At 44.2% G+C, this 23,332-nt stretch overlaps 1 protein-coding gene across 1 annotated transcript in view; it reads right to left on the reverse strand.

Moving 5' to 3' along the window:
- The window catches only part of LOC141088852 (rab GDP dissociation inhibitor alpha-like), a 106,475-nt gene extending 83,754 nt beyond the window's left edge, over positions 1-22,721 (reverse strand). The window contains exons 1-2 of the mRNA XM_073575074.1: positions 22,524-22,721; positions 21,407-21,482 (exon numbers count right to left, since the gene is read on the reverse strand). Coding sequence (XP_073431175.1) covers positions 21,407-21,457 — 51 coding nt within the window. The 5' untranslated portion in view covers positions 21,458-21,482; positions 22,524-22,721. The remainder of the gene's footprint in view (positions 1-21,406; positions 21,483-22,523) is intronic.
- Between the last annotated feature and the right edge of the window lie 611 nt (positions 22,722-23,332).

The following is a 23,332-nucleotide window of genomic DNA, read 5'->3' on the forward strand; positions in this document are numbered from 1 at the left end:
AGTTTTCAGAGAATTCATCAGTGAGCTCATTCTTATTTTTACCTGTCTTTTCTGGAGTTCGTCTGTGCTCACTTGTGACCATAGACCGCACGAAAGTTTAGCTGAACTGTGACTTGGTCAGAATTCAGCTCAGAGGAGCTCTGAAAAAGACGGCTAGAAGGGGGTAACCAATTGCAGCCACCAATGGGCAGGGAAACAAAGAACCTGTAAAAACCGAACGATGCAGAATTTTTAATGACATCCATCAAAGGGCATCCGTATCGTTTAACGAGATGCAGCACTGCATGAGTTAACGCTTTAAGTTTAATGAATGACGCAGTTCATCCGAGAATGATGTGAGTTTCCCCTTTAAGGACATCATATTAGAGCATAATGAATTTGGGGGGGAATTCACTGAGAAGCAGACCGCCAGTTACCGGTGAGAAAAACCGATCCTCGCAGGGTGACGGCACAGTGAGTAATGTGCCGCTCTGTAGGTGTGAGTGGGCGGCAAGGAAAAGGTAATTCCAAAGTAAGAGATGAAATTGTACATCATCTGATAAATATCCATCCATCTTATATCTCACATTTCTCGGCATTATCCGCAGTGGAAAAAAAAACCCAAAACATCAAATCGTGAAAATGCTGTGCGTGTTGACGCAACTTTGTCCTTTCCGTTGATATCTGCAGTAAGAATTAACACGCAGGGGATCTAAAATCCGTACCTTAGGTCATCTTATCCTGCAAAATTTTTTTTTTTTCCTCCGTGTGTGGAGATAATAATTTTGCTGCTAATAAACTGAATTTTATGCCCACGACACAACTGCACAGTGGAAAATGCCATGTTCGCTATGTGGGAACGTACCCTAACAGGTGCACATACAGCCCATCTCCCGCTGTGCTTCCATAGTAAAGGCTCCATGTTCACGTGCGGGTTTTACCTTATGGTGCTAACCACTGAGCCACCATGCAAAGTTGTCTCCTCCTATAAAAGAAGTAAAACTGAAATTTTTCTTCTTAAAACTGATTTCCAAGCCGAGCGGCTTGTTCTGGGCCAAGAGCGCGTCATGCAAGCTGTTTGCTGTATAGCTTGTAAGTGCTGCTCTACAACAATCCAGACGTCTGGATCCAGCCAGCCTAAGTGACCTTGCACAGCGGGGAGCGGACAGTTTGGGCCATCAGCTCAGCCACTGAGCAGTCAATCATCAGGAGCGCGCTGCTCCCCTGGCAGAGGAGTGGTGCTCTGCGCTCCTGACGATAAAAACTTGATACAAGCCCTTTAATCCACTATCTCTTATCTGTACAAAGGATTAACGTGATGCCGAATTAAAAAACAAAACAAAACTGCAGTTTATGCATGTAATACATCATTAAAATCTCATCTATGCTTTCATACTGTATGTGCCGGATTTTCTGCAGATAAATCCATGTCTAAAATTGTTCACGATGTTTCCTTGTGGAATTTCCGCAGCATAAATAAATGCAAAACCATTAAGGGTGTGTGCACATGCAGCGGATTTGGTCCTGCGGATCTGCAGAAGTTTCTGCTGTGGTGTACAGCACTATTATAATCCAATGAAAAATGTAATCCGCAGTGCGGAATTTTCCGCTTGGATTTGCTGCGGTTTCAAATCCGCAGCATGTCAATTCTTTGTGCGGATTCACCTGCTCCATGGTAGGTGTCAAACTGCAGGGGAAACCCGCAGAAAATCTGCAGATAAACCACAGGTCATTTTACCTGCAGAATCTTCAGCGTTTGCACACACCCTAAGGGTATGTGCACACGTTGCAGATTACCCTGCGGATTTTTCCGTGCGGATTTGGCTAAATGCGCAGGTAAAATGACCTGTGTTTTACCTGGGGATTTTGTGCAGATTTCCCCTGCGTTTTGACACCTGTGGATTCCTATAATGGAGCAGGTGTCAAAACGCTGCGGATCTGCACAAAGAATTGACATGCTGCTGAAATGAACCCGCATCGTTTAGGGTATGTGCACACGCTGTGGATTCCGCTGCAGTTCCGCAGCGGTTTTGGCCGCTGCAGACCCGCAGCAGTTTTAGCTGCGGTGTACAGTACCATTCAAGTGAATGGTAAACAAAAACCGCTGTGTAGACGTTGCGGAAAAATCCGCGCGGATTTCCTGCGGTTTTGAAACCGCAGAAAGAATTGACATGTCAATTCTTTCTGCGGAATCCGCAGCAGGTTCCTATCTCCACCATTGTGGAGATGGTGAATCCGCAGGACCAAACCGCAGGCTAAACCGCAGATAATCCGCAGGTCAAATCTGCGGTTTTTGCAAAATCTGTGCGGATTAATCCGCTGCGGACTCCGCAGCGTCTGCACACACCCATATGCTGCAGATTTTTCTGCAGCATGTGCACAGCGGTTTTCATTTTAGCTTCACTTTAATGGTACTGTACAACGCAGGAGATTCTGCTGCGGATCCGCAGGGCCGAATCCGCAACGTGTGCACAAACCCTCTTGCTGCAGAAAAGGATCAGATTTTCTCTTTCCCCCATGACGGCACCATGGAGAGAGGGGATCCACCCCATGGGGACAGGAAACCTACAGATAAAAAGGCGGTACCTCTCTCCCGCATCAGTTAATAATAATAATCTTTATTTATATAGCGCCAACATATTCCGCAGCGCTTTACAGTTGAACAGTTTCAAACACAACAGTCATAAGTAACAACGTTAACAATACAATAATTAAAGCGAAATAAGACGACTCTGCTCGTGGAGCTTACAATCTACAATGAGGTGGGGGGGATACAAAGCACAGGTTTGTATTTACAATGATGTATTTACAATGACGGTCCAGCCATCTTCAGGGGGTGGGGGTTAGATGGAGATAGTGAATGGGCTACACACACACATAACATGACTTTGATTACTGAATGTGATAGGCCGCTCTGAACAAATGTGTTTTGAGCGAGCGCCTAAAACTATGCAAATTGTGGATGGTCCTAATATCTTGGGGTAGAGCATTCCAGAGATGTCTTGGAGTCGGGAGTGGGAGGTACGGATTAGGGCAGAGGTTAGTCGAAAGTCATTTGCAGAGCGCAGCGGTCGGTTAGGCCGATAGACAGAAATGAGGGAGGAGATGTAAGGGGGTGCCGCACTGTGGAGAGCTTTGTGGGTGAGAACAAGTACTTTGAATTGTACCCTGTAATGAATTGGCAGCCAGTGTAACGACTGGCGAAGAGCGGACGCGTCTGAGTAACGATTAGCCAGATGGACGATCCTGGCTGCTGCATTAAGGATAGACTGGAGAGGGGAGAGTCGAGTGAGAGGGAGGCCAATTAATAGTGCATTACAGTAGTCCAGGCGGGAGTGGATCAGGGCGACAGTGAGAGTTTTTGTTGTTTCCATGGTGAGAAAAGGGCGGATTCTAGAGATGTTCTTTAGGTGTAAGCGGCATGAGCGGGCAAGAGATTGTATATGGGAGGTGAAGGAGAGATCGGAGTCGAACAAAAACACCTAGACAGCGCGCCTGCTGTCGGGGTGTTATTATGGTGCCACCCACAGAGAGGGAAATGTCAGATTTAGGGAGGTTAGTAGATGGTGGGAGCAGAAGAAGTTCAGTTATGGAGAGGTTGAGTTTCAGATAGAGAGCAGACATGATGTTGGAGACTGCAGACAGACAGTCAGTGGCGTTCTGTAGTACAGCGGAGGTAAGGTAAGGGGATGATGTGTACAGTTGTGTGTCATCAGCATAAAGATGGTACTGAAAGCCAAATCTGCTGATGGTCTGTCCAATTGGGGCCGTGTAGAGAGAGAAGAGAAGGGGGCCAAAGGACTGAGCCCTGAGGTACCCCGACAGTGAGAGGAAGAGGAGATGAAGTGGAGCCAGAAAACAGAACACTGAAGGAGCGGTCGGAAAGATAGGAGGAGAACCAGGAAAGAGCAGTGTCCTTAATGCCTAGTGACTGGAGCCTAGAGAGTAGGAGACGGTGGTCAACAGTGTCGAAAGCTGCAGAAAGGTCGAGAAGAATGAGCAGAGAGTGGTCACCATTACGTTTTGCTGTCAGAAGGTCATTGGTCACTTTGATGAGTGCAGTTTCTGTCGAATGTAGGGGGCGGAAACCGGACTGTGAAGGGTCTAGGAGGGAGTGAGTGGAGAGGTTACGGGTAAGGCGTGAGTATATAAGGCGCTCCAAGAGTTTAGAGATGAAGGGGAGATTGGAGACTGGTCTGTAGTTGTTTGTGCAGGATGGGTCGAGGGTGGGTTTCTTTAGTAATGGAGTAATGATAGAGTGTTTGAAGGGGGAGGGGAAAATGCCAGAGGAGAGGGAGAGATTAAAGATTGTAGTTAGGTGAGTTGTGACGACTGGGGAGAGAGACTGGAGGAGATGTGAGGAAATGGGGTCGGTTGTGCATATGGTCGGACGAGAAGAGGAGAGGAGCCTGGAGACTTCTTCTTCTGTGATGGGAGCAAATGTGGAGAGTGAGCCAGGGGAAATGCAGGGAGGGATGGGAGTCACTGAACTTGGTGATTGGGAGCGGATTTCCTGACGGATATTGTCTATTTTCTCTATAAAGTGGGAGGCCAGGTCATCAGCGCAAATGTCTGTGATAGGGGCTTGTGCTTTTGGCCTGAGGAGGGAGTGAAAGGTGTCAAAAAGTTTCTTGGGGTTGTTGGATAGTGAGGAGATCAGGGTGGTGAAGTAGGTCTGTTTGGCGAGGTGAAGGGCAGAGTTATATGTCCTTAACATAAATTTGAAGTGTATGGTTGGTTTCCTGTCCCCATAGGGAACCTACAGACTTACCATCGGAGCCGGAGCCGACCAGTCTGGAGGATGACAGCAGGAGCCCCCTGTCCCGGCTGGGGCGGTTACCCGAGGCGCCACCACTGGGGTCAGCGAGCCTCCAGGGTGTGTGGAGGGAGAGGCGGCAGAAGCGCTTCCAGAAGACCGCCTCTCCCGAGATAGCGTCCTCCCAATGTGCTGCTGTGGTGGCCCTGGGCCGGAGCAGGTACCGGCGTGGGAGAGCGTCAGCGGGCGCGGTATCCCCCATGCGTGCCGGAAGCTTGAGGAGATGCCGCCGGCCTCGGCGCAATGCATCACTGGGAGCCGGGGGTGGCGACAGTGCGCGGGGCTTGGCCAAGGCGACGTCACACGCCGCAAGGCATCTCTGGGTAGGCCGGGCCAGTGCGCACGCTCGGGGGGGGGGGGGGGCGGGCGCCACCGGATGACGTGGGCAGCGCAAAGCATCTCTGGGAGCCGATTAGAGATGCACAGGAGTCGCACACCAGGGGGGGGGGAGGCACATTAGATGTCAGGAGATGCCTAATTGGATACCTAGCGGCCACCAGGGAGTGTAGGAAGGATAGGTCTCTTTTTGTCTGTTTCCAGGAGCCAAAGAAAGGGCGAAAGGCATCAAAGAGCACGCTGGCCAGGTGGATAAGAGACGCCATTACCTTGTCGTACTCGTCTCAGGGTGCGGACATTCCAGGCAGAACAGCCCATTCCACGAGAGCAGTGTCTACTTCCTGGGCAGAGAGAGCAGGCGTCTCCATTGAACAGATATGTAGAGCCGCCACTTGGTCCTCTCCTTCGACTTTCTTTAACCACGATCGGCTGGACCTAGCCACCTCCTCATATCTAACCTTTGGTAGAAGGGTGCTGGAGTCAGTGGTCCCCCCCTAATAGATAGTCTCTGCAATTCTCTCCGTGGTGCCGTCATGGGGGAAGAAGAAAATCGTAGTTACTTACCGTTAACGGTATTTCTCTGAGCCCATGACGGCACCCGTATATTCCCTCCCTACACGCGTGGGGTGCGCACTTATTGTAAATACAGTTTAGTCAGAGAGTCACGTGGTGTCTCCTCTACGCAGTTTAATAATTATAGAAATTTTTTCTTAAAGTTGTTGTGTTAGTATTAGGCTGAAGTTCCGTTAATGCTCTGTAAAACACCTGATGTGGGGGAGAGGTACCGCCTTTTTATCTGTAGGTTTCCTGTCCCCGTGGGGCGGATCCCCTCTCTCCGTGGTGCCGTCATGGGCTCAGAGAAATACCGTTAACGGGAAGTAACTGATTTTCGGCACGTTTCACCATGTGCATTGGAAAGTGTGACATCCGTAGCAAAGTAAAAAAAAAATATATATATCAAATTTAAAATAGTAAACGGAATCCAATGAAATGTTTAGTATAAGAGATCTGGGCAGGTGATTGCGGCGCTGCTGCTGACGTCTCGTGTCACCCGGCAGTGATTGGAATTAGCGATTTACGAGGCCCTGATTAATAACGCAGAACGCGCTCTCGGGCTGCAAAACAAAAGACCTTGAGGGTGTAGGACACGCTGACAGCTTGTAGTGGGATTAATGCATTACAGGATTACATAAACTGCTAAGACGTGGCAGGTGACGTCAGAGCACATTGAGGAGAGTGAGAGGGGGGCAATTACATGACAGGGGTAATTAACCCAGCTGGATGGTATCCCAATTACCATTGTTTCACTAGGCAACAAGGATGTGCGTTTAAAGCGGCGTCCCTCCTGCGATGAATGCAGACCTCACTAATAGCACGGCAACGCCACTGTCACGGCGAGGCTGGGCGGGCTGGTGCGTTTGTGTATACGCTCTGTATGTATAGCTTATGTTCTTGGTCCATTTATACTGTCATAGCTGCTTGTTTTAGGTCGTGGGCGCTGATTTTAGTGCAAGAATTACCCCCAATTTTTAGATCTTAAAGGGACATTCAACGCAACTGCTATAAATGTAAAAAAAAACAAAAAACAATGCCATGTGAGGGTAAAATATGAGTTGTTGATGTTGTCTTCCTTTGCTGCAAAAACTACAACTCCCAACATCCTCTCTGGTAGTTGCAACAGGTTGGAGACTGCTGCTGTACAGGACCTAGATAGTTTGGCAGGAAAGCTGCCAGCTGTGCACACAGATGGCGTCGATATGAGTTGTCCCCAAAATGTCAGACCCTCACCTACCTGAGTATACTCGTACAGCTCTGCTGCCTTGACTTAATACGTACAGGTATGTGTATTTTTGCAACCACTTATTTTAATGACCTTAATGCTTCTAAAACCAAAAATAAATAACTAGTTTTGAAGTTTTTTTTTTAAATCTACCGTTTTGAGTACACAGCTCCAGTCCAGACCTATGCGTCTCTATGGTTACACTGCAAGTAACTGATCTTGCAGACACTTTTTGAGATCATTGTCGGCAACTTGGCAACAAGAGTAGAGTAACACCATGACTGCAGGGTCAGAGCAGAATTTGGGTAATCTGTAACTGTGGAGATATATAGATCTGCATGGGAGCTGTATACACAATTATGGCATGTTTTAAAATCTGCATGGACTATTTGCAGGATAGCAAGGAAACAGGGCAGAAGACTGCAGGATCAGACCTGACACTGTTAGTAGTTGTAACCATAGAGAACCATAGATCTGCAGAGGAGCTGTATACACAAAACATTAGGATATAGTAAAGGCAAGACTATTTCCATTGTTGGTAATTTTTTATTTTTTTTTATTTTGTCGGCACAGGGGCAATGGAATATATGGTGGGAAACATGTACATCACATTTGGGGTCTGTTCACTGCGGGTGGTCTGCAGTTAATATTTTCTGTGGGAATCTACACTTAGGCCAGGAACTGTGCAGAAAATATAGCAGTAATCTGCATTTTAGGAGCAGAAAAAAAACTTTTTTTTTTTTTTTTTGACGCAGAGATCTGACCCATTAGAAAATGTTTCCCTGCAAGACGGTTCACTGCTGGACTTCTTAGAGGTAATGGTAGCTATTAGAGAATCTCCTTCTGGCCACGACACGAGTGACAGATGACTGGAAGTGTTTGTAAAAAGTGGAGGAAAGTTTCAGAAATGTTTGTCTTACTACAGCTCGACACCCAAGGTCCAAACGCATTACTAATAAAGATATATATTTTTAATTAATCTCGTCTTTCATAGTCTCATACTATTCCCAGCCAGTGGTCTCCTCCATTACTATGTCTTTGTTCAGCCTGAGCCTCCTGGTTCACAAACAGAAATATTCAAGTAAGCTGAATTACATATAGTCAGAACTTTGCCAAACCGTGAAAAAATGCATAAGGCTGGAGTCACACACAACATAGAGAATTACGGACCGTATTTTACGGCCGTAATAAGCATAAATGGTCCCTAAATAGTGCTCCGTATGTTATCCGTTGTCAGGGTGTGGCCGCGTATTTTTCTCATGTAACCATCCGTATGTAATCCGTATAGTGTTTTTTTCTCGGAGACTTGCAAAATAGAATATATGTGTATATAATATGTGTTCTATGTGTATATATCTATCCTTTTTTTTCTTTATTAAACCTGTCATTTTCTGTATCTCGCACTGAATTGCCGGCTTTTCTAAAGGACACCTGGTACGTATTTCTCGCAAGTCACATGTGTGGTCCGTGTGTAATCCGTATTTTTTTGCGCACCCATAGACTTGCATTGGCGTACTACGGTCGTACTACCCTGACAATCGCAGCATGCTGCAATTGGCACGGAGCGTATAAAATACGCGACAAAAATACGGCTGATGGGAGCCACCCCATAGAGAATCATTGGTCCGTGTGCAATGCGTTTTTTTAACGCCTCTCACTCGTCCGTATTCCTTTCTAGTGTGACGCCGGCCTAATTGTGATATCCACGGTGGGTTTAATAATGGCGGCAGTACCAAGTGCAACATGCCATCCAGTAGCTGCCTACTTGCCAAAAACAGTTTTGCTCAGACATCCCTACTAAATGAGCAACAAAGGGATGGAGTTTATGCAAACCCTTACCAAAAAGTGGGCATTTCTGGTCAATCCAGGGATGGGATTCAAAGTCCTGACTTGGGGCACTAAAATATTGGCCAGTAGGTTACCTGGAAACCTACCATCAATGGCTGAAAGGTGCACTTCCCCAGTAATCTGGTAGGTATCTCTTTTCCCTGAGACTCCATGGGAGTAGACCTGTATGAATTCTTTGATTTTATGGACAGCAAAATCTGCATCAAATACGCAACATGTGAACTGTGAACCTAAAAGGGACGATTAGAACTTCTCAATACTTTATTTTTCGTTAGGTGTAAATTATGTAACCGTCCTTAATAATATCGAGTCGGCTCATGTCATTATCGAATATAATAATGTCCCATAAATAAGTTTGGCAGCTTATCCCTCTCCGATTGAGGAAGTTGGGGGCCAGCATAGCTTATAGTGAAATGTCCCACTTTGGTCATGTTTTGATGCCAGGCCCAGGGGAGACGGCTGACAATGGCGGCTTGCTCGCATGACAGCAAATACTTGTCTTCAGCGCATAACTTGTGAAAGCCACGTGCTGCCGAGTCTTGTGAGAAAATCTCCTCTAGTGATTAACCCCATTGATACTACATACACGACTCGGGGCTTGCCTTGTCCGCATTTTTATTCAAACACCTCCCCCCCCCCTTTTTTTTTTTTTTTTTTTTGTTTCTTAACCTGTAGGTAACTTTGTTCATCCTGATCACCCTGATTCATGTATATGATACCAATGCTAGAGAATTGCCAAAAATACTGTGACACAGGCTGCTTTCTTTTCACCCAGATGCTCATTTTAAAAGCACTCCAAACATACATTTTTTATTTTTGGGTCTTGCCATATCCGTAGCGACTTGCTGTTGTCCAGTGTGACCCCAGTCTTGGCGCTACATGAGCCCAATATCACGGTTTACAATTCCCTCCCACCAGCCTTCCTACATCACCCTAAGAATAAATGACATTTTCTGAATGAGCGAAGCTTACTTTTCCAACGCGCTTCGCATACGAGGCTTCATTGCGTGAAGGGCTTGGAATACGATCTATCATCCCCCCCCCCCCCCATCTACACTTTTGTACTCCGTTCACTTTTATTAAGCGCCCCCTATTCTCTAAGTCTCCATGGAAACCCTACTCCTATAGTGTGCGCTCACTGCCAGATGAAATGTTCTCCATTCAAAGAGAGAGAAAAAACAACATAATAATCACATACATCAGATTGGGGAATATAGGGGAGAAGCATCCCATCATCGCTTATTCTATGTTATTGATTCGGTATTTTTTCCGCAGGTATAACCTGTTCTCTTTGCAGTAAGAAACTTGCTTCAAAAAAGCAGATTTTGATTAGTTTTTGGTGCATTTTTTTCCCTTAGTTTTTGTCATGCTACGTTTGTGTCTTGTGCATGCTTCATCAGGTTTTGGCACAAAAAAACGCAATAAAAACTGCTGAAAATAAACACTGAAAAAAGTGACATGCCGCATTTGGTAAAAATCAAGATATTGCATACAAGACCATGATTAAGGCTCCTAGGTGAAACGCGTCAGTTATGTACTTTGAATTTCTCATGGTGACCAGTGCATTCACTTTTTAATACTGCAATGATAAAGATGTTGTTTGTAAACTTTTTTTTTATGTGACTTTGCTGGAGGAGCTTCCCCCCCTTTGCATTTGTTGATAAAGTTTAGTGCATCCCCCCAAAAAAAATCTGTTCCTACTTCATGAGGTTTTGGCACAAAAAAATGCAATGAAAACTGATACCTGTGTTTTTTCAGCGTTTCTTGCACCACCCATTCATTGCTTTCAATGGGTGTAAAATGCAGATAAAAAAAACACTGAAAGAAGCGACATGCTGCATTTGACAAAAACCAAGGTATTTCACAAAATACTGAGGACAAAAAAAACCTGCATGAGATTTCTGAAATCTCAGACTTTGCTGGTACTGTAAAATGCAGCTGAAAATTTGCATAAAGAAACACAATTTGTGACCATAGATTCATGAGACAAAAAAAAAGTAAAATCCAAATCTGTGCACAGCAATTGTGCATGATCCAAATACGGCACTATAGGGGGAAAAAAAAAGTCAGAAAAAAAATAAAAAGTTTGCTATTCATTCAGAATACTGCAAAATTAGAAGTAATATTGCCACCATTACAACTGTTAGCAATAAGCTTTCTAACTTCACAAGTTGCAGATTCGTTGTGCTTTTTTTTTTTTTCGCCGCTGATCTGCATCAAAATCCACACTTTTTGGGTATGTGTACACATTGCGGATTCGTCTGCGGAATTTTCCACGCAGAATCCGCAGGTCAAAATACCCGCGTTTTTACTGTGGATTACCTGTGGATTTATTGTGGTTTTTCTTCGGATTGGCCTGCGGTTTTACACCTGCGATTTCCTATAATGGAATAGATGTAAAAACGCTGCGGAATCCGCAGAAAGAAAATAAACTGCTGTGTTTCCGCGCTGATTTTTCTGCAGCATGTGCACAGCGGTTTGTTTTTTTTTCCATAGGATAACATGGTACTGTACATCCCTTGGTAAACTGCTGCGGATCCGCAGTGCCAGATCCGCAGATGAATCCGCAACGTGTGCACTTACCCTTAAGATGCAGATTTCACCCTTTATGCACAAATAATTGACATGCTTCAGATTTAGGGTGTGTGCACACGCTGTGGATTCTGCTGCGGATCCGCAGTTCCGCAGGCAGGGTACAGTATAATGTTATCCTATGGGTTTTCAAATCCGCAGTGCACATGCTGCGGACTTTTCCGTGTGGAAAAGCTGCGGTTTGAAATCCGCAGCATGTCAATTCTTTCTGCGGATTCCGCTGCGGTTTGACACCTGTTCCATTGTCCAGGTGTCAAACCCCAGGGGAAAAAACGCAGGAAAACCGCAGGTCACTTTACCTGCGGATCCGCACGGAAAAATCTGCAGCGTGTGCACGCAGCATTAGGCTTAATTCACACGTTTATATACATATTAGTCCTTAAAACCCAAAACCAACTATGGGTACATTCCGCAAGGATAAATGAACACTAAATGCCACTAGAAGGAATAAAGAAATGGCACAAGGAATGTAGAATACAAAATGTAAACAATTTTATTCATATTAGAATTCATATATCATACAATCACTTATAGATGCCTCAAATTACCGGCATGCCCCCGGAAGAAGAAGAGGCGAAACGCGCGTCGGGGTAGATTGCGGTGATAGTGTGGACATTATATACAGGTATTACTATTTTACTTTTGGTAGCAATTGTTATGGTTTACCCTGAATTGCTAAAGAATGTGATCCGCTTCTGTTAGGTCCAGGGACTAAATGTAGGAGTAATGTGTCAGTTGGGGCACTTATTATAACCTGGTCTATAGCGGTTTCACTATATACCATAGCGCAGCACCACTATTGGTTTATTTTTAATAATGTAGTGATTTATTCTGTCCATATATCCAGCAGCTTTTTGGTACTTTGAGGCATCTATATGTGATTGTATGATATATGAATGAAATTGTTTACATTTTGTATTCTACATTCCTTCTGCCATCTGTTTACTCCTTCTAGTGGCATTTAATAATTCACACGTTGCAGATTTGGTGTAGATTTTTTTTTAATGTTGATTTGCGTTCAGAAAATTCACGGAGTAATACAGCACCAGGTAACTAGATTTGACTCAAAACAATCGTTTCTGAAAATTTCTCCACAGAAATGACAGAAGGTGAGGCAAGTCAGTTCTTTGGGCTACTTTCACCCTTTTTTTTTTTTTTTTTTTATTTTGCAAACTAAAAGGTGAAATCTGCAACTAATCTGAATGTACAGTAAAGAAGCTGCAGAAAAATCAACACTAAATATGTAAGGTGTGACCTTAGCCTAGGAATCATCCCGGCGGGTCAAGTTACACTTAGAAAATCCCATCTACTTGTCTGGTGCTGTGATACGCAGCAGATTTTCTGCATCCACATCTGCGCAGAAAACCACCGCAAATGCGAAAAACTCTGCTGTTGTGGATTTTCCACACGTTTTTACCTCCTGATGCCTGACAAGCGGTCCGGCGCCTCATGACGTCAGACATGTCCCTCACCTCCAGATTGAGTTATCGAAAGAAGAAGAAAAAAAAAAATAAAGGGCCTCATGTCTCTGCCGCCATTTTATAAAATTCTGTTTGGATTCCTGGCGTATTTTACGTCCCATTTGACGCTGCCTGTACGCGGTAATCACATCCAGCCTGGAGCAGACGCCATTAGACACGTCTAAATTAGCAGTTATGTCGCATTTTTCGCACATAGCTTCCACACATAAATGAATTCTCGGCAGCGGCGGTGTTATCCATCTGCCGTTCATTGTTATCGTGTTGGTTTTTTTTTTATTCTTTATGTTCAACCGAAGCCGAGGAGGGTATATCAGGAGCCCATATAAAAGACATGGTGACACAGAGTCGCTATGGCAACCAGGAAAATGTCACTGCACATGAAGCCTTCATAATTAGGCCTTGTTTTTTTTTCTACTTGGGTGTCCCAATAAAGGGATGTCGAAAGACAAGATGGTGTTAATTTCTCGGGCTACCATGCTCCTATATGGTACCCAGGCATAATTCATGGGTGATTATGGATACAACAGCAGTGAGGCCTAGTGTAAACAGGTAGAAAGGCCGCCATTTTTCGCTGAGGTGTAGCCACGGTGCGGCCAAAATCTACCCCCCGACACTTAGTTTTACCACAAAATTTACCACAAAATTTCAAAATGAAGTCCTACTGGGTCACATGAATGCATGTTAGGTACTGTCCTGCCATATTTAGCCACAATAATCACCAAGATGTGCAAGTTTAACGACCTCAAAAAATCCAGAAATACCACACTCCCCCTCAAAAAATAAAAATTGGGGGCCAGAAATTGTTGTCCAATTGTAGGTTTTCCTGTAATTCGTGACTATACAGGGTGGGCCATTTATATGGATACACCTAAATAAAATGGGAATGGTTGGTGATATCAACTTCCTGTTTGTGGCACATTTAGTATATGGGAGGGGGGAAACTTTTCAAGATGGGTGGTGACCATGGCGGCCATTTTGAAGTCGGCCATTTTGGATCCAACTTTCTTTTTTCCAGTGGGGAAGAGGGTCATGTGACCCATCAAACTTATTGAGAATTTCACAAGAAAAACAATGGTGTGCTTGGTTTTAACGTAAAATTATTGTTTCATGAGTTATTTACAAGTTTATGACCACTTATAAAATGTGTTCAAAGTGCTGCCCATTGTGTCGGATTGTCAATGCAACCCTCTTCTCCCACTCTTGACACACTGATGGCTCCACCGCAGAAGAATTGCTAGCACAGGCTTCCAGTGTCCGTTGTTTCAGATGCTGCACATCTCGTATCTTCACAGCATAGACAATTGCCTTCAGATGACCCCCCGAGTGCTGGCGGCAGGGCCGTGCATTGAGGAGCGAGACTTGTGCGAGTTTCTCACATGTCTGACCCCGGCCTTCAGTGGAGAAAAAAAAAACACTAAGTGCAAGATTTTCAATGAAACCCAATTCCACACATTATTTCTTCATTTTAGACAATGCTCGGCCTCCCGTGAGGCCACGTTCACACGTTCAGTATTTTACATCAGTGGTGAATCCAGTTTAAGGCTATGTGCACACACTGCAGATTCACCTGCAGGTTTTTTCCCGCGGAACCGCAGGTAAAACCGCAGGTAAAGTGACCTGCGGTTTTGCTGCGGTTTTGCCTGCGGTTTTGCCCTGCGGTTTCACACCTCTACTATGTTAAAGGTGTGAAACCGCAGCAGAATCCGCAGAAATAATTGACATGCTGCGAAAAAAAAAAACGCGTGGAAAAAACCGCAGCGTGAGCACTGCGGTTTTGAAAACCCATAGGCTAACATGGTAAGGTACCATGTCTGCGGAACTGCTGCTGTTCCGCAGGGCCAAAACCGCAGTGGAACCGCAGCAAAAACCGCAGCGTGTGCACATAGCCTTATTCTTCAGAATCTTCCTTTATATTAAAAAAATAAATACTCAAACTTGCCGTTTCCGCTCACTTTTTTTTTTTTTTTTTTTTAAGGAAGGTTTTGGAGAGTTATTGCTTCAAAACCTCAGCAAAAAGACTGTGTGAACAAATACACCCTAAAAAAACACCTTCCAAGGGCGTTTGAAGTGTTTTTTTAATGTGGATTTTAGAGCAAAATCTGTACAGTGTCCTCCATGCTGCGATTTGTGACCATGTGCTACGTATAGACAGGAGACCAGGAATCCCTCATAGCTGCCTGCACTGTATATTGAAGACATCATAGCAAGTAGTCTCCACCTAGTAGCTCAGAGACAACTAAAAAGTAGAGACAGAGAATGCAGAGAGGATAACTGGTGAAAAATACAGGATACAAATCATAATGGACAGAAATGGTGTTTTTCATGACAGCTTATTCGGAATAGTCCCTGAAACATCAGACAGGTACACATTAATTTGGAGCTGCCCTTTTTAATATTTTTTTTTATTTTTTTTTATCAGAAACACAGATTAAAATCACAAGACCTCAACCGCTTGAGACTGGAACACTAGAGAAGTGCACATTATTTAATCCAATTTTTGAGAATAGCCTAGGGAAAAGGCGAGCAAACCTGTCCGACACATCAAAGGGAGGAATCATCAAAGTAAGAAAGGGTTTAATTTTCAAACTAAAAGAGAACAAATACAGCAACAGACTCTAGAGCAGAGCAACGTATAGAAAAGGGCACGTTCACAGGTCTCTGTTACATCCAGACATGACTAACGGATTATATTCAGGGTCACAGATGAGAAGTTTTCATGCAAAGTCTAGAAGACGCCGCCATCAGCGAATGTTCAGATAGTCTTCCGTCTGTTTAAGTATCTGTATACTTCCCTACTTTGGAAAAATGGGAGCCTATAAAAGACATGGCTTAAGACCCTTAAATAAATACAGACCCCAGACTCCAAAAATAAATTCAGGCAAAAGACCCCTCAAACAGATACAGACACCTAACCACAGCCATTAAATAACGGCTCCTCCCCCAACTAATCTAAACATACAGACCCCAAACCAGGCTCCCTAAACAAATACGGATCCCAAACCAGACTCCCTAAACAAATACGGACCCCAAACCAGACTCCCTAAACAAATACGGACCCCAAACCAGACTCCCTAAACAAATACGGACCCCAAACCAGACTCCCTAAACAAATACGGACCCCAAACCAGACTCCCTAAACAAATACGGACCCCAAACCAGACTCCCTAAACAAATAAAGACCGCAAAGCAGACTCTGTAAAGAAATACAGACCCAGATCCATTACATAAAAATGTACACTATATCAAACCCCTAAATAAATACATACCCTTAAACAAATGCAGGCTTCAGAACAAACCCACAAAATAGACCCCAAACCAGACCCTAGAGCTGCTAAGTACAGCTATACACCAGACCAAACTCCTAAATAAATAGACTCCATAAACAAATGCAGGCTTCAGAACAAACCCACTAAACAGACCCCAAACCAGACCCCCAAAATAAATACAGACTCTAGTACAGAAGCGCTAAATGAATAATACCCCACACCAGTAATCTAAATAAATACAACCCCCCCCCGACCAATATCCATCAATAAATAGAGACCGGAGAATAGACCTCCTGAGCAAATACAGACCCTCAAACCAGACCCTTAAATAGACAGAATCCCTAAATACACCCCCTAGATCAGCCAAAACAAATCAAAACTCCAGACCTGACTTTCTAAATATGAAAATACCCCAGACAAGACCCCTTAATACAGACCCAGTACCAAAATCTGACAAAAAATGCTGGAGAGTGAAAATAACAATGTAGTGCCCGAGAGACTTGACAGCCCTTCGAGGGGATCTCCTATTTTTACTGGCAGCTTTCTCTTTTGCAGGGAAACATGGCAAGTGTGCCAATATAGCCGATATCACAAATATAACGTTTCAGAGCTGGCTGACAACCTGTAATAACAGCCATATTGGTTGTCAAACAGTTTTTTTTTTTTTTTTATTGGGGGAGGGTAGTCATTCAATAATGCAAATATTGAGTTTTTGTGCATACACCTTGTGTGTGTTGGCATCCTGGCTTGGCAGACATGTGAGCAGTTTTGCTGCAGGGGCAGGCGTGTTCTTCAATTTCGAAAGGTTTGGAAATGTTCTAAAGACGTTGTAATATCCCGATTTACATGGGTTATTGTATCTGGTGCAATAATTGTATCAATGTTCCTTGTGTCTACGGTATCAATATGATAGTTATCCATGAATAAAAATCAGCTACAAACACACCCATTATCTGGGGCTCCATTTCCTTCATATATTCAACAGTTTTCCAGCTGAGCTTCTCTTGGGCTTGTACTAACACTCAGCAGCCAATCCGAACAGGCAGAGCTGCAGTTTGTGCATTTCAGCCAACCGCAGACCCCAGTAGACAATGCAGTTAAGTTGGAGCTACTGATACTGGCTATGACCTAATGTACCAGAAGTTATTAGATAAAAGCCACGCAAAAGGTACTGACTCAAACCACACTGACTGCACTGAGAATTCTGTCTGTGGCAGCAGGAATGGCCGACCTTCTTATGTGTATGAAGGTGTTTCCCGATTCTTCCCAATGACAGTAAGAAGCATTGTCAATATGTTCAATCTTTCAGTTCTTCACGAAACTAACCCATAGCTATTCATGTCTCAAAAGGACATGCTTCCTACTAAACACATGCATGCTAAACTGAGCCAAGCATACATGTCAAAACATTTCGTTGTGGAGAAAGAGAAAAAGCAGGATGGCACTCACCGTTCATGTGAATCAAATCACTTTATTTCACATACACAGGGCATCGGCATAGGCGCGGGAGCAATGTGCTGGAAGATGGACAACAGCCGTTTCGCGCTGCCGTGTTTGTTGCGCCAGAACTGATAGACCTTGTAATGAGCCGATTTGTTGACTCTGATATTTTGCCTGGATGTCCACCTTTTGGCTTCTGAATGGATGGACGGAATTCCTTTCATAATCTTCTAATCTGTCATGGAGCTCGTATGATGAAGTTTGGTAATTTTCTTGGCCAAGACACACTATCGATGAGCTGGATGACGCTGTTTCTCTTTTCTTGGAAAAGCTTCATGGCTGCTCCTGACCCATTTTTGGCCACAAATAGAATTACAATGGTTAATTTCAGTAACCTGATCTTGAAACCAAAAACTGCTTGGGTAACTCAGACTGATGTTTGTTCCCATGGTGTTTCCCAATTTAATGTAAATTATTCTCCTGACATGTTTAATGCAGCCGGGAATCCCATCAATTTCCCAAACAAATCCTCCCTTCTGATCTCTCCAACATGAAAGACTTTTTGAACTGCTCAGATATTTTCATCAATGGAAATCACCAACAAAATGAGCGAGCCCCCAAAGCCGAATACAATGATAGAAATCAGCAAGGAGTGCCGGAGACTTTCCAAGGGTCAAAGGGGTTCAGTGATCTTGGGCTCGCCAGCTCGAATGAATGAAGGATGTAGCTTCTGGACGCCCACCTGAATCATATTCTGACTTATTTGGGGCAAAATATTTTTTGCAAGGGACCTACTTGATGTGAGCACTGGAGAGTTCAACCTTCTTCTATCAGAACTCTTTGTGCTTTACTGGTGGTATATTTAGACACCACATTCAATCATATGGCGTCGGCCTCAGCGACAACACAAGTGACTATTGTTCAGCGCAGGGTAGAAGGCCGCCTTTATTGAATACTCTAGAGTTCTGTGAAGCCGAGGTTGACAGGTGATCTCCACATTCTCATTTTTCCCACCAGATAAGGTGCATGCCGTTGGCTTTATTACTGTTGACAGGTGACTTGACAGATTTGTTGAGCAAGCACTGGCAAAGTGAGTGGAGTCGCTTGCTTTGTCGAGTTCAGTCTTTGATGTCACAGTTTAAAGGTTAATTGTAGATGAACTGCTCAAACGTAGGTTTCTGCCTTCCAACAGAAAACATTTTTTTTTTGTCTTTGCAGTTTTCTTTGGCCGACTTGACGGTAAAGAGCTGCATCATGACGACGTGTCATTTAGTGGAAAACAACAGTCAAAAGTATTAAAATAGTAGCAGTGAAAGTTGTAGAATTTTTTACTATTCGTTCCATCATGGACAAAGCTAAGAAAAAAAATATTGTCTCTTTTTATTAGGGAGAGCATAAATACAACCACACAAGGCAATCGCCATGTCACAGTGCTCACCTTATACCTCATTCAGAGATAATAAATAAATAATAGAGCTATACACTGCAGTGTTCAATAATACTGCCATGTAGTGTTCACGTCATACCCTGAATACAGTGCCCAAATAACAATATAACAGTCAAAAAAAATCAAAATTTGACAGTATCCAAGTGATAACATCATATTGTGCCATAATATTTCCATTGTAGATCACAATAGTGCTATACACTGCCATATTCAATAATACAGCCATGTAGTGTGCATACAGCACCCAAATAACAATATAAAACACAACAAAAAATCACCACTTGATAGTGTCCAGATGATTACCATATTCGATAACACTGCTAAGCAGTGTCCAAATAATACCATCTATTCATTGCCCAGATAACACTATCATAAAAGCCTATATAACAGTACTGTACTGAACCAAAACACCACCACTATTCTGTGTCCAAGTTCTATCATATTATGCCATAGATCAGCAGAGCTGAACAATGATACCACCATACTAAACAATGCCCTGCATACACCGCACAGATTACATCACCATAATATGCCCAAATAACAAGACTACTGCTATACAGTGCCCAAATCAAATTGTAGTCCTACACACTGAATGAAAAATAATACCACGTGGAGTCATAATATAACCAATATAGAGCAAAAAATGTCACCAAGCAATAATCAATAATTCTGCCAGGAAGCGTCCATATGCTATCCCATATACAACATCCAAATAATGCCGCCAGTTCCAAATTATCACTACTATGCACTGTCCAAATCAAATTATAATACAGCACTATAGTATCACCATGCTATAGTCAATAATGGAGTTATGTAGTATCTGTCTCAACTCTGTCGCGTGTCCCAGGACCAGGAGCTCACTCCCTGTCCCTAACGCTAAGGGCACTCTAGCTTGCCCTGTTCCCCGGATTACTGGTGATGGTGAAGAGGCCAGGGCCACGTACCTTGTCCTTAGCTCCTGAATTCGCCCTTAGTCTGTACCATTCCCCCACTCAGGCAAGAGCGGAGTAGTAGTGTAGAGTAATACACCAACCAGACTAACATGGTAATACAAACGAGGATAAAGGAAAATGCCAATCATACAAATATACTCACACAAACAACAGAGGTAATGGCTTTGACAAAGACCGTCTGGTCGAAATGCGTAGCCTGTCATCTCTGTTGTGGTGTGGTTACATGGAGAGTCTTCACCATTGTATGTTTTAATGGTTTTTCATTAAAGAAGATTTTAATAGCAGCTGGAGCAGAACTTTCCTTCTATGGTCTATGACGTTGGTCCGCACGGAGCTCCGAGTTTCTGCGCTTGATCTCTGGTGAGCTGGCTATTTCTTTCTATTTCTATTTGAACAGAGGTAAACACCTGGGAGTGGAGGATGGGGTTAAGTCATAGTAGGAGAAGAAAGGGAATTATCACACACGCAAAACCTAGCAACAGTCACAGATAAATCCACCAAACGCTTTCTCCAATAATAACCAACAACAACCATCATCCATGCAGCATAGGCTAGAGGACAATGAGTGCTAGCCAGGGCCCAGATTATATAGGAGATGGGAGTAGCTAACAGTGCACAGCCGAGAGCCTTAATGCTGGAAAGCTTCCAGGAGCTCTCAGCTGAGCAGAGTAACCCCTGCACGGCTAAAAGAAACCTGCACCGTTTAATATGAAGGTGAAGTGCTTTTAAACAGTGCAGGAGTAGGAGAAATCAGGCACTGCAGTCTTCTGGCTCCTCTCTGTCATGGTAAACCCGTGACATTATCCAAATATTACTACACATATAATGCTCAAGTAATGCTGTACATGAATAAAAGACCACCGCTATACAGTTCCCAAATTATAGTGCAACACCGAGCTTATACAATACCATTATATGGTGCAAGAGCCCAACTTATACTATGATAAATAACTAAAGTAGTACCATGTAGTACCGAATTAACACTGCTATACAGTGCTCAAGTATTCAGGATCCCAGATCTGTCTATGCTAACCTTAGTTAACCCTTTCTTGAAGAATCTAGAGGAATTGGTGGCAGTGCAGTAATTTCTCTCTATCTCAAACCTTATCTGGGGAACATGGAGCCCAGTGTTTAGTATTATGGGTCAGGGGTCAGGCTCCGAGGCTGACAGTGGACAACTTTTCCCATTTCCCCTTGGCTCCTTGCCCCCTGTGCTGTCACATTGGTTCCTTTTTCTCAATGGCCAATATGAGATCTGCACATCCGCCATAAGGCTTAGGCCACGGAGTCGTTAGGAATTTTTTTTTTTTTTTTTTAGTAAAGCCCCGTCTGCAGCCAAGTTTGCTGCTCGTGTGTTATTTTTTCTGTTGCTGCCAAGGGTTCTTTGGAAACAATCTGGGAGATAATCATTTCCTTCTTTGTTTTATGAACACAAATGATGATATTTATACTCGGTGCGCTGGCTTACCACGGGTCTGTGCTGTTCTCTCTGCGCACAGTCTGCTTGGCACCTCTCCATGCCTCTCTGGCTTCAAAGTTTCACTCTGGGTGATGAGAGGAAGGGAAGTCCATGTCATAGTCAAAATAAAACTGGTTAATGCAAGTCAGTTCCTCCTATGTGCTGAGAATTGCAATCTAAAGGGCTTATCCACTGATGGCAAGTTATTATATATCTGCCGGAACTCCACCTGCGGCTGTTAACCAATTAAATCCCGCTTTCAATCTCTCACAGTGGTATTTAATACGCGCCAGCCGTAAGAAATCCCGCCTATCAGTGCCTCTGTCATGTGATCGGGAGGCGCCAGTAGGTTGGCATGACAACCGGGGGTCTGCAGAAGACCCCAGTGCCTGTCATTGTGAATCTCCTGTGAACGCCGGCTTGTGGCCGACGTTCATAGGAGATTGTGATTTTCGCTATGCATAGCAGTTCTGATACAATTCTATATATAGCACATAGTTTCTAACTTGTAGCTTGATTCAGCAGCGCTGAAAGAGCAGCAGGATTCTCTGATCTGAGCTAGGAAATAGTAGTTGGATGCAGGAAAGCAGGAACGAGTTTCAGGGAGGATAATTAAAAAAGTCTAGACTAGTGCCTAAGGCTAGTTTCACATTAGCGTTTACGGCCGCAGCGTCGGGCTGTGCACGGCCGCCGCTAAGCCCCGCCCCCTGCCGCGCCTCCGCCGGTAGCTCCGCCTACGGACGCATGACGCTGCATGCGTCCTGCGTCCCCTTTTTTTAACACTGGGGACGCAGGCCGTGCGCAGTATGCGTTTGGCGGCGCATGCGTCCTTTTGACGCTGCGTCGACCAGCGCCAAACGAAACAGGTTGCAATTTGGTGCGCTCGGCGCAGCGTCAAAAGGACGCATGTGCTGCCAAACGCATACTGCGCACGGCCTGCGTCCCCAGTGCTAAAGATAGGGGACACATGCAGCATCATGCGTCCGTAGGCGGAGCTACGGTGGAGGCGCAGCAGGGGGCGGGGCTTAGCGGCGGCCGTGCGCAGCCCGACGCTGCGGCCGTAAACGCTAATGTGAAACTAGCTTAACTCTTGCAAAAGCACTTGGTAGCACGGTGGTGTACTTACCTGAATACTCAGGTTGCCCGGGCCGGCCTTAAAAGACCTTGGCTGTTGATATCAGAGATGGGACTAATCCAGAGGGAGTTGGCCACATGAGAAGGGCGCAAGGCCCAGTGCTGGAGCCAGGACAGGTGAATCACACTAACCTTCAGTGGCAGTGATTCTATAGCATAATAGGAGTCAAATGAGCTCCATTCTCCCTTTGTTCACATTTACATTTGAGGCTCCGCTGCAAAATTGGATTTGACATAAAGAATAGCGCTGTGCATGTGCTATCATTCTTCCTGTCATTTATTGGGATTTGTCCAGGCCTGTTAGGCATCCGTGATGTAATGAAACTCGACAACAAAGCTTCTTTCTATATTTGAAGAGGAAAACTTCCTAGTTCTGAATTCTAAATCCTTTGCATAGACATAACAATTAAAATATAACATGCTGACTGCATGCAGCCACCAGTAGGGGGAGCTCAAGAGCAAACTGTATACTGAAGTACATTGAGCCTAACAATAAACTTTGCCTAAATCAATAATACAGGTGTGTATAAGAAACTTATTACATACTGGATTATATAAATCTGCATTTTTTCTCATCATTGGCCACTTATTCCCTCTCCTATTGAATTCATTATTTATTCTGAAAAAAAAAACCTGGCTTGCTCGAGACATGGACTGCCAGCTTACTGAGGGATCAGAATACAGCTGTTAATTGGAGATGGAGGAAAGAACAGAGAGAATGGCACAGATATGCACAGGTCTAGTAAGCGTTTAATTCACCCTAGAGCTGGATTCCCAGTTACACTGCGCAGTACACTGCTA

The sequence above is a fragment of the Dendrobates tinctorius genome, unplaced genomic scaffold (assembly GCF_039654945.1).
Source record: "Dendrobates tinctorius isolate UK_male_01 unplaced genomic scaffold, ASM3965494v1 ptg000041l, whole genome shotgun sequence".
Classification (NCBI taxonomy): Eukaryota; Metazoa; Chordata; class Amphibia; order Anura; family Dendrobatidae; genus Dendrobates; species Dendrobates tinctorius.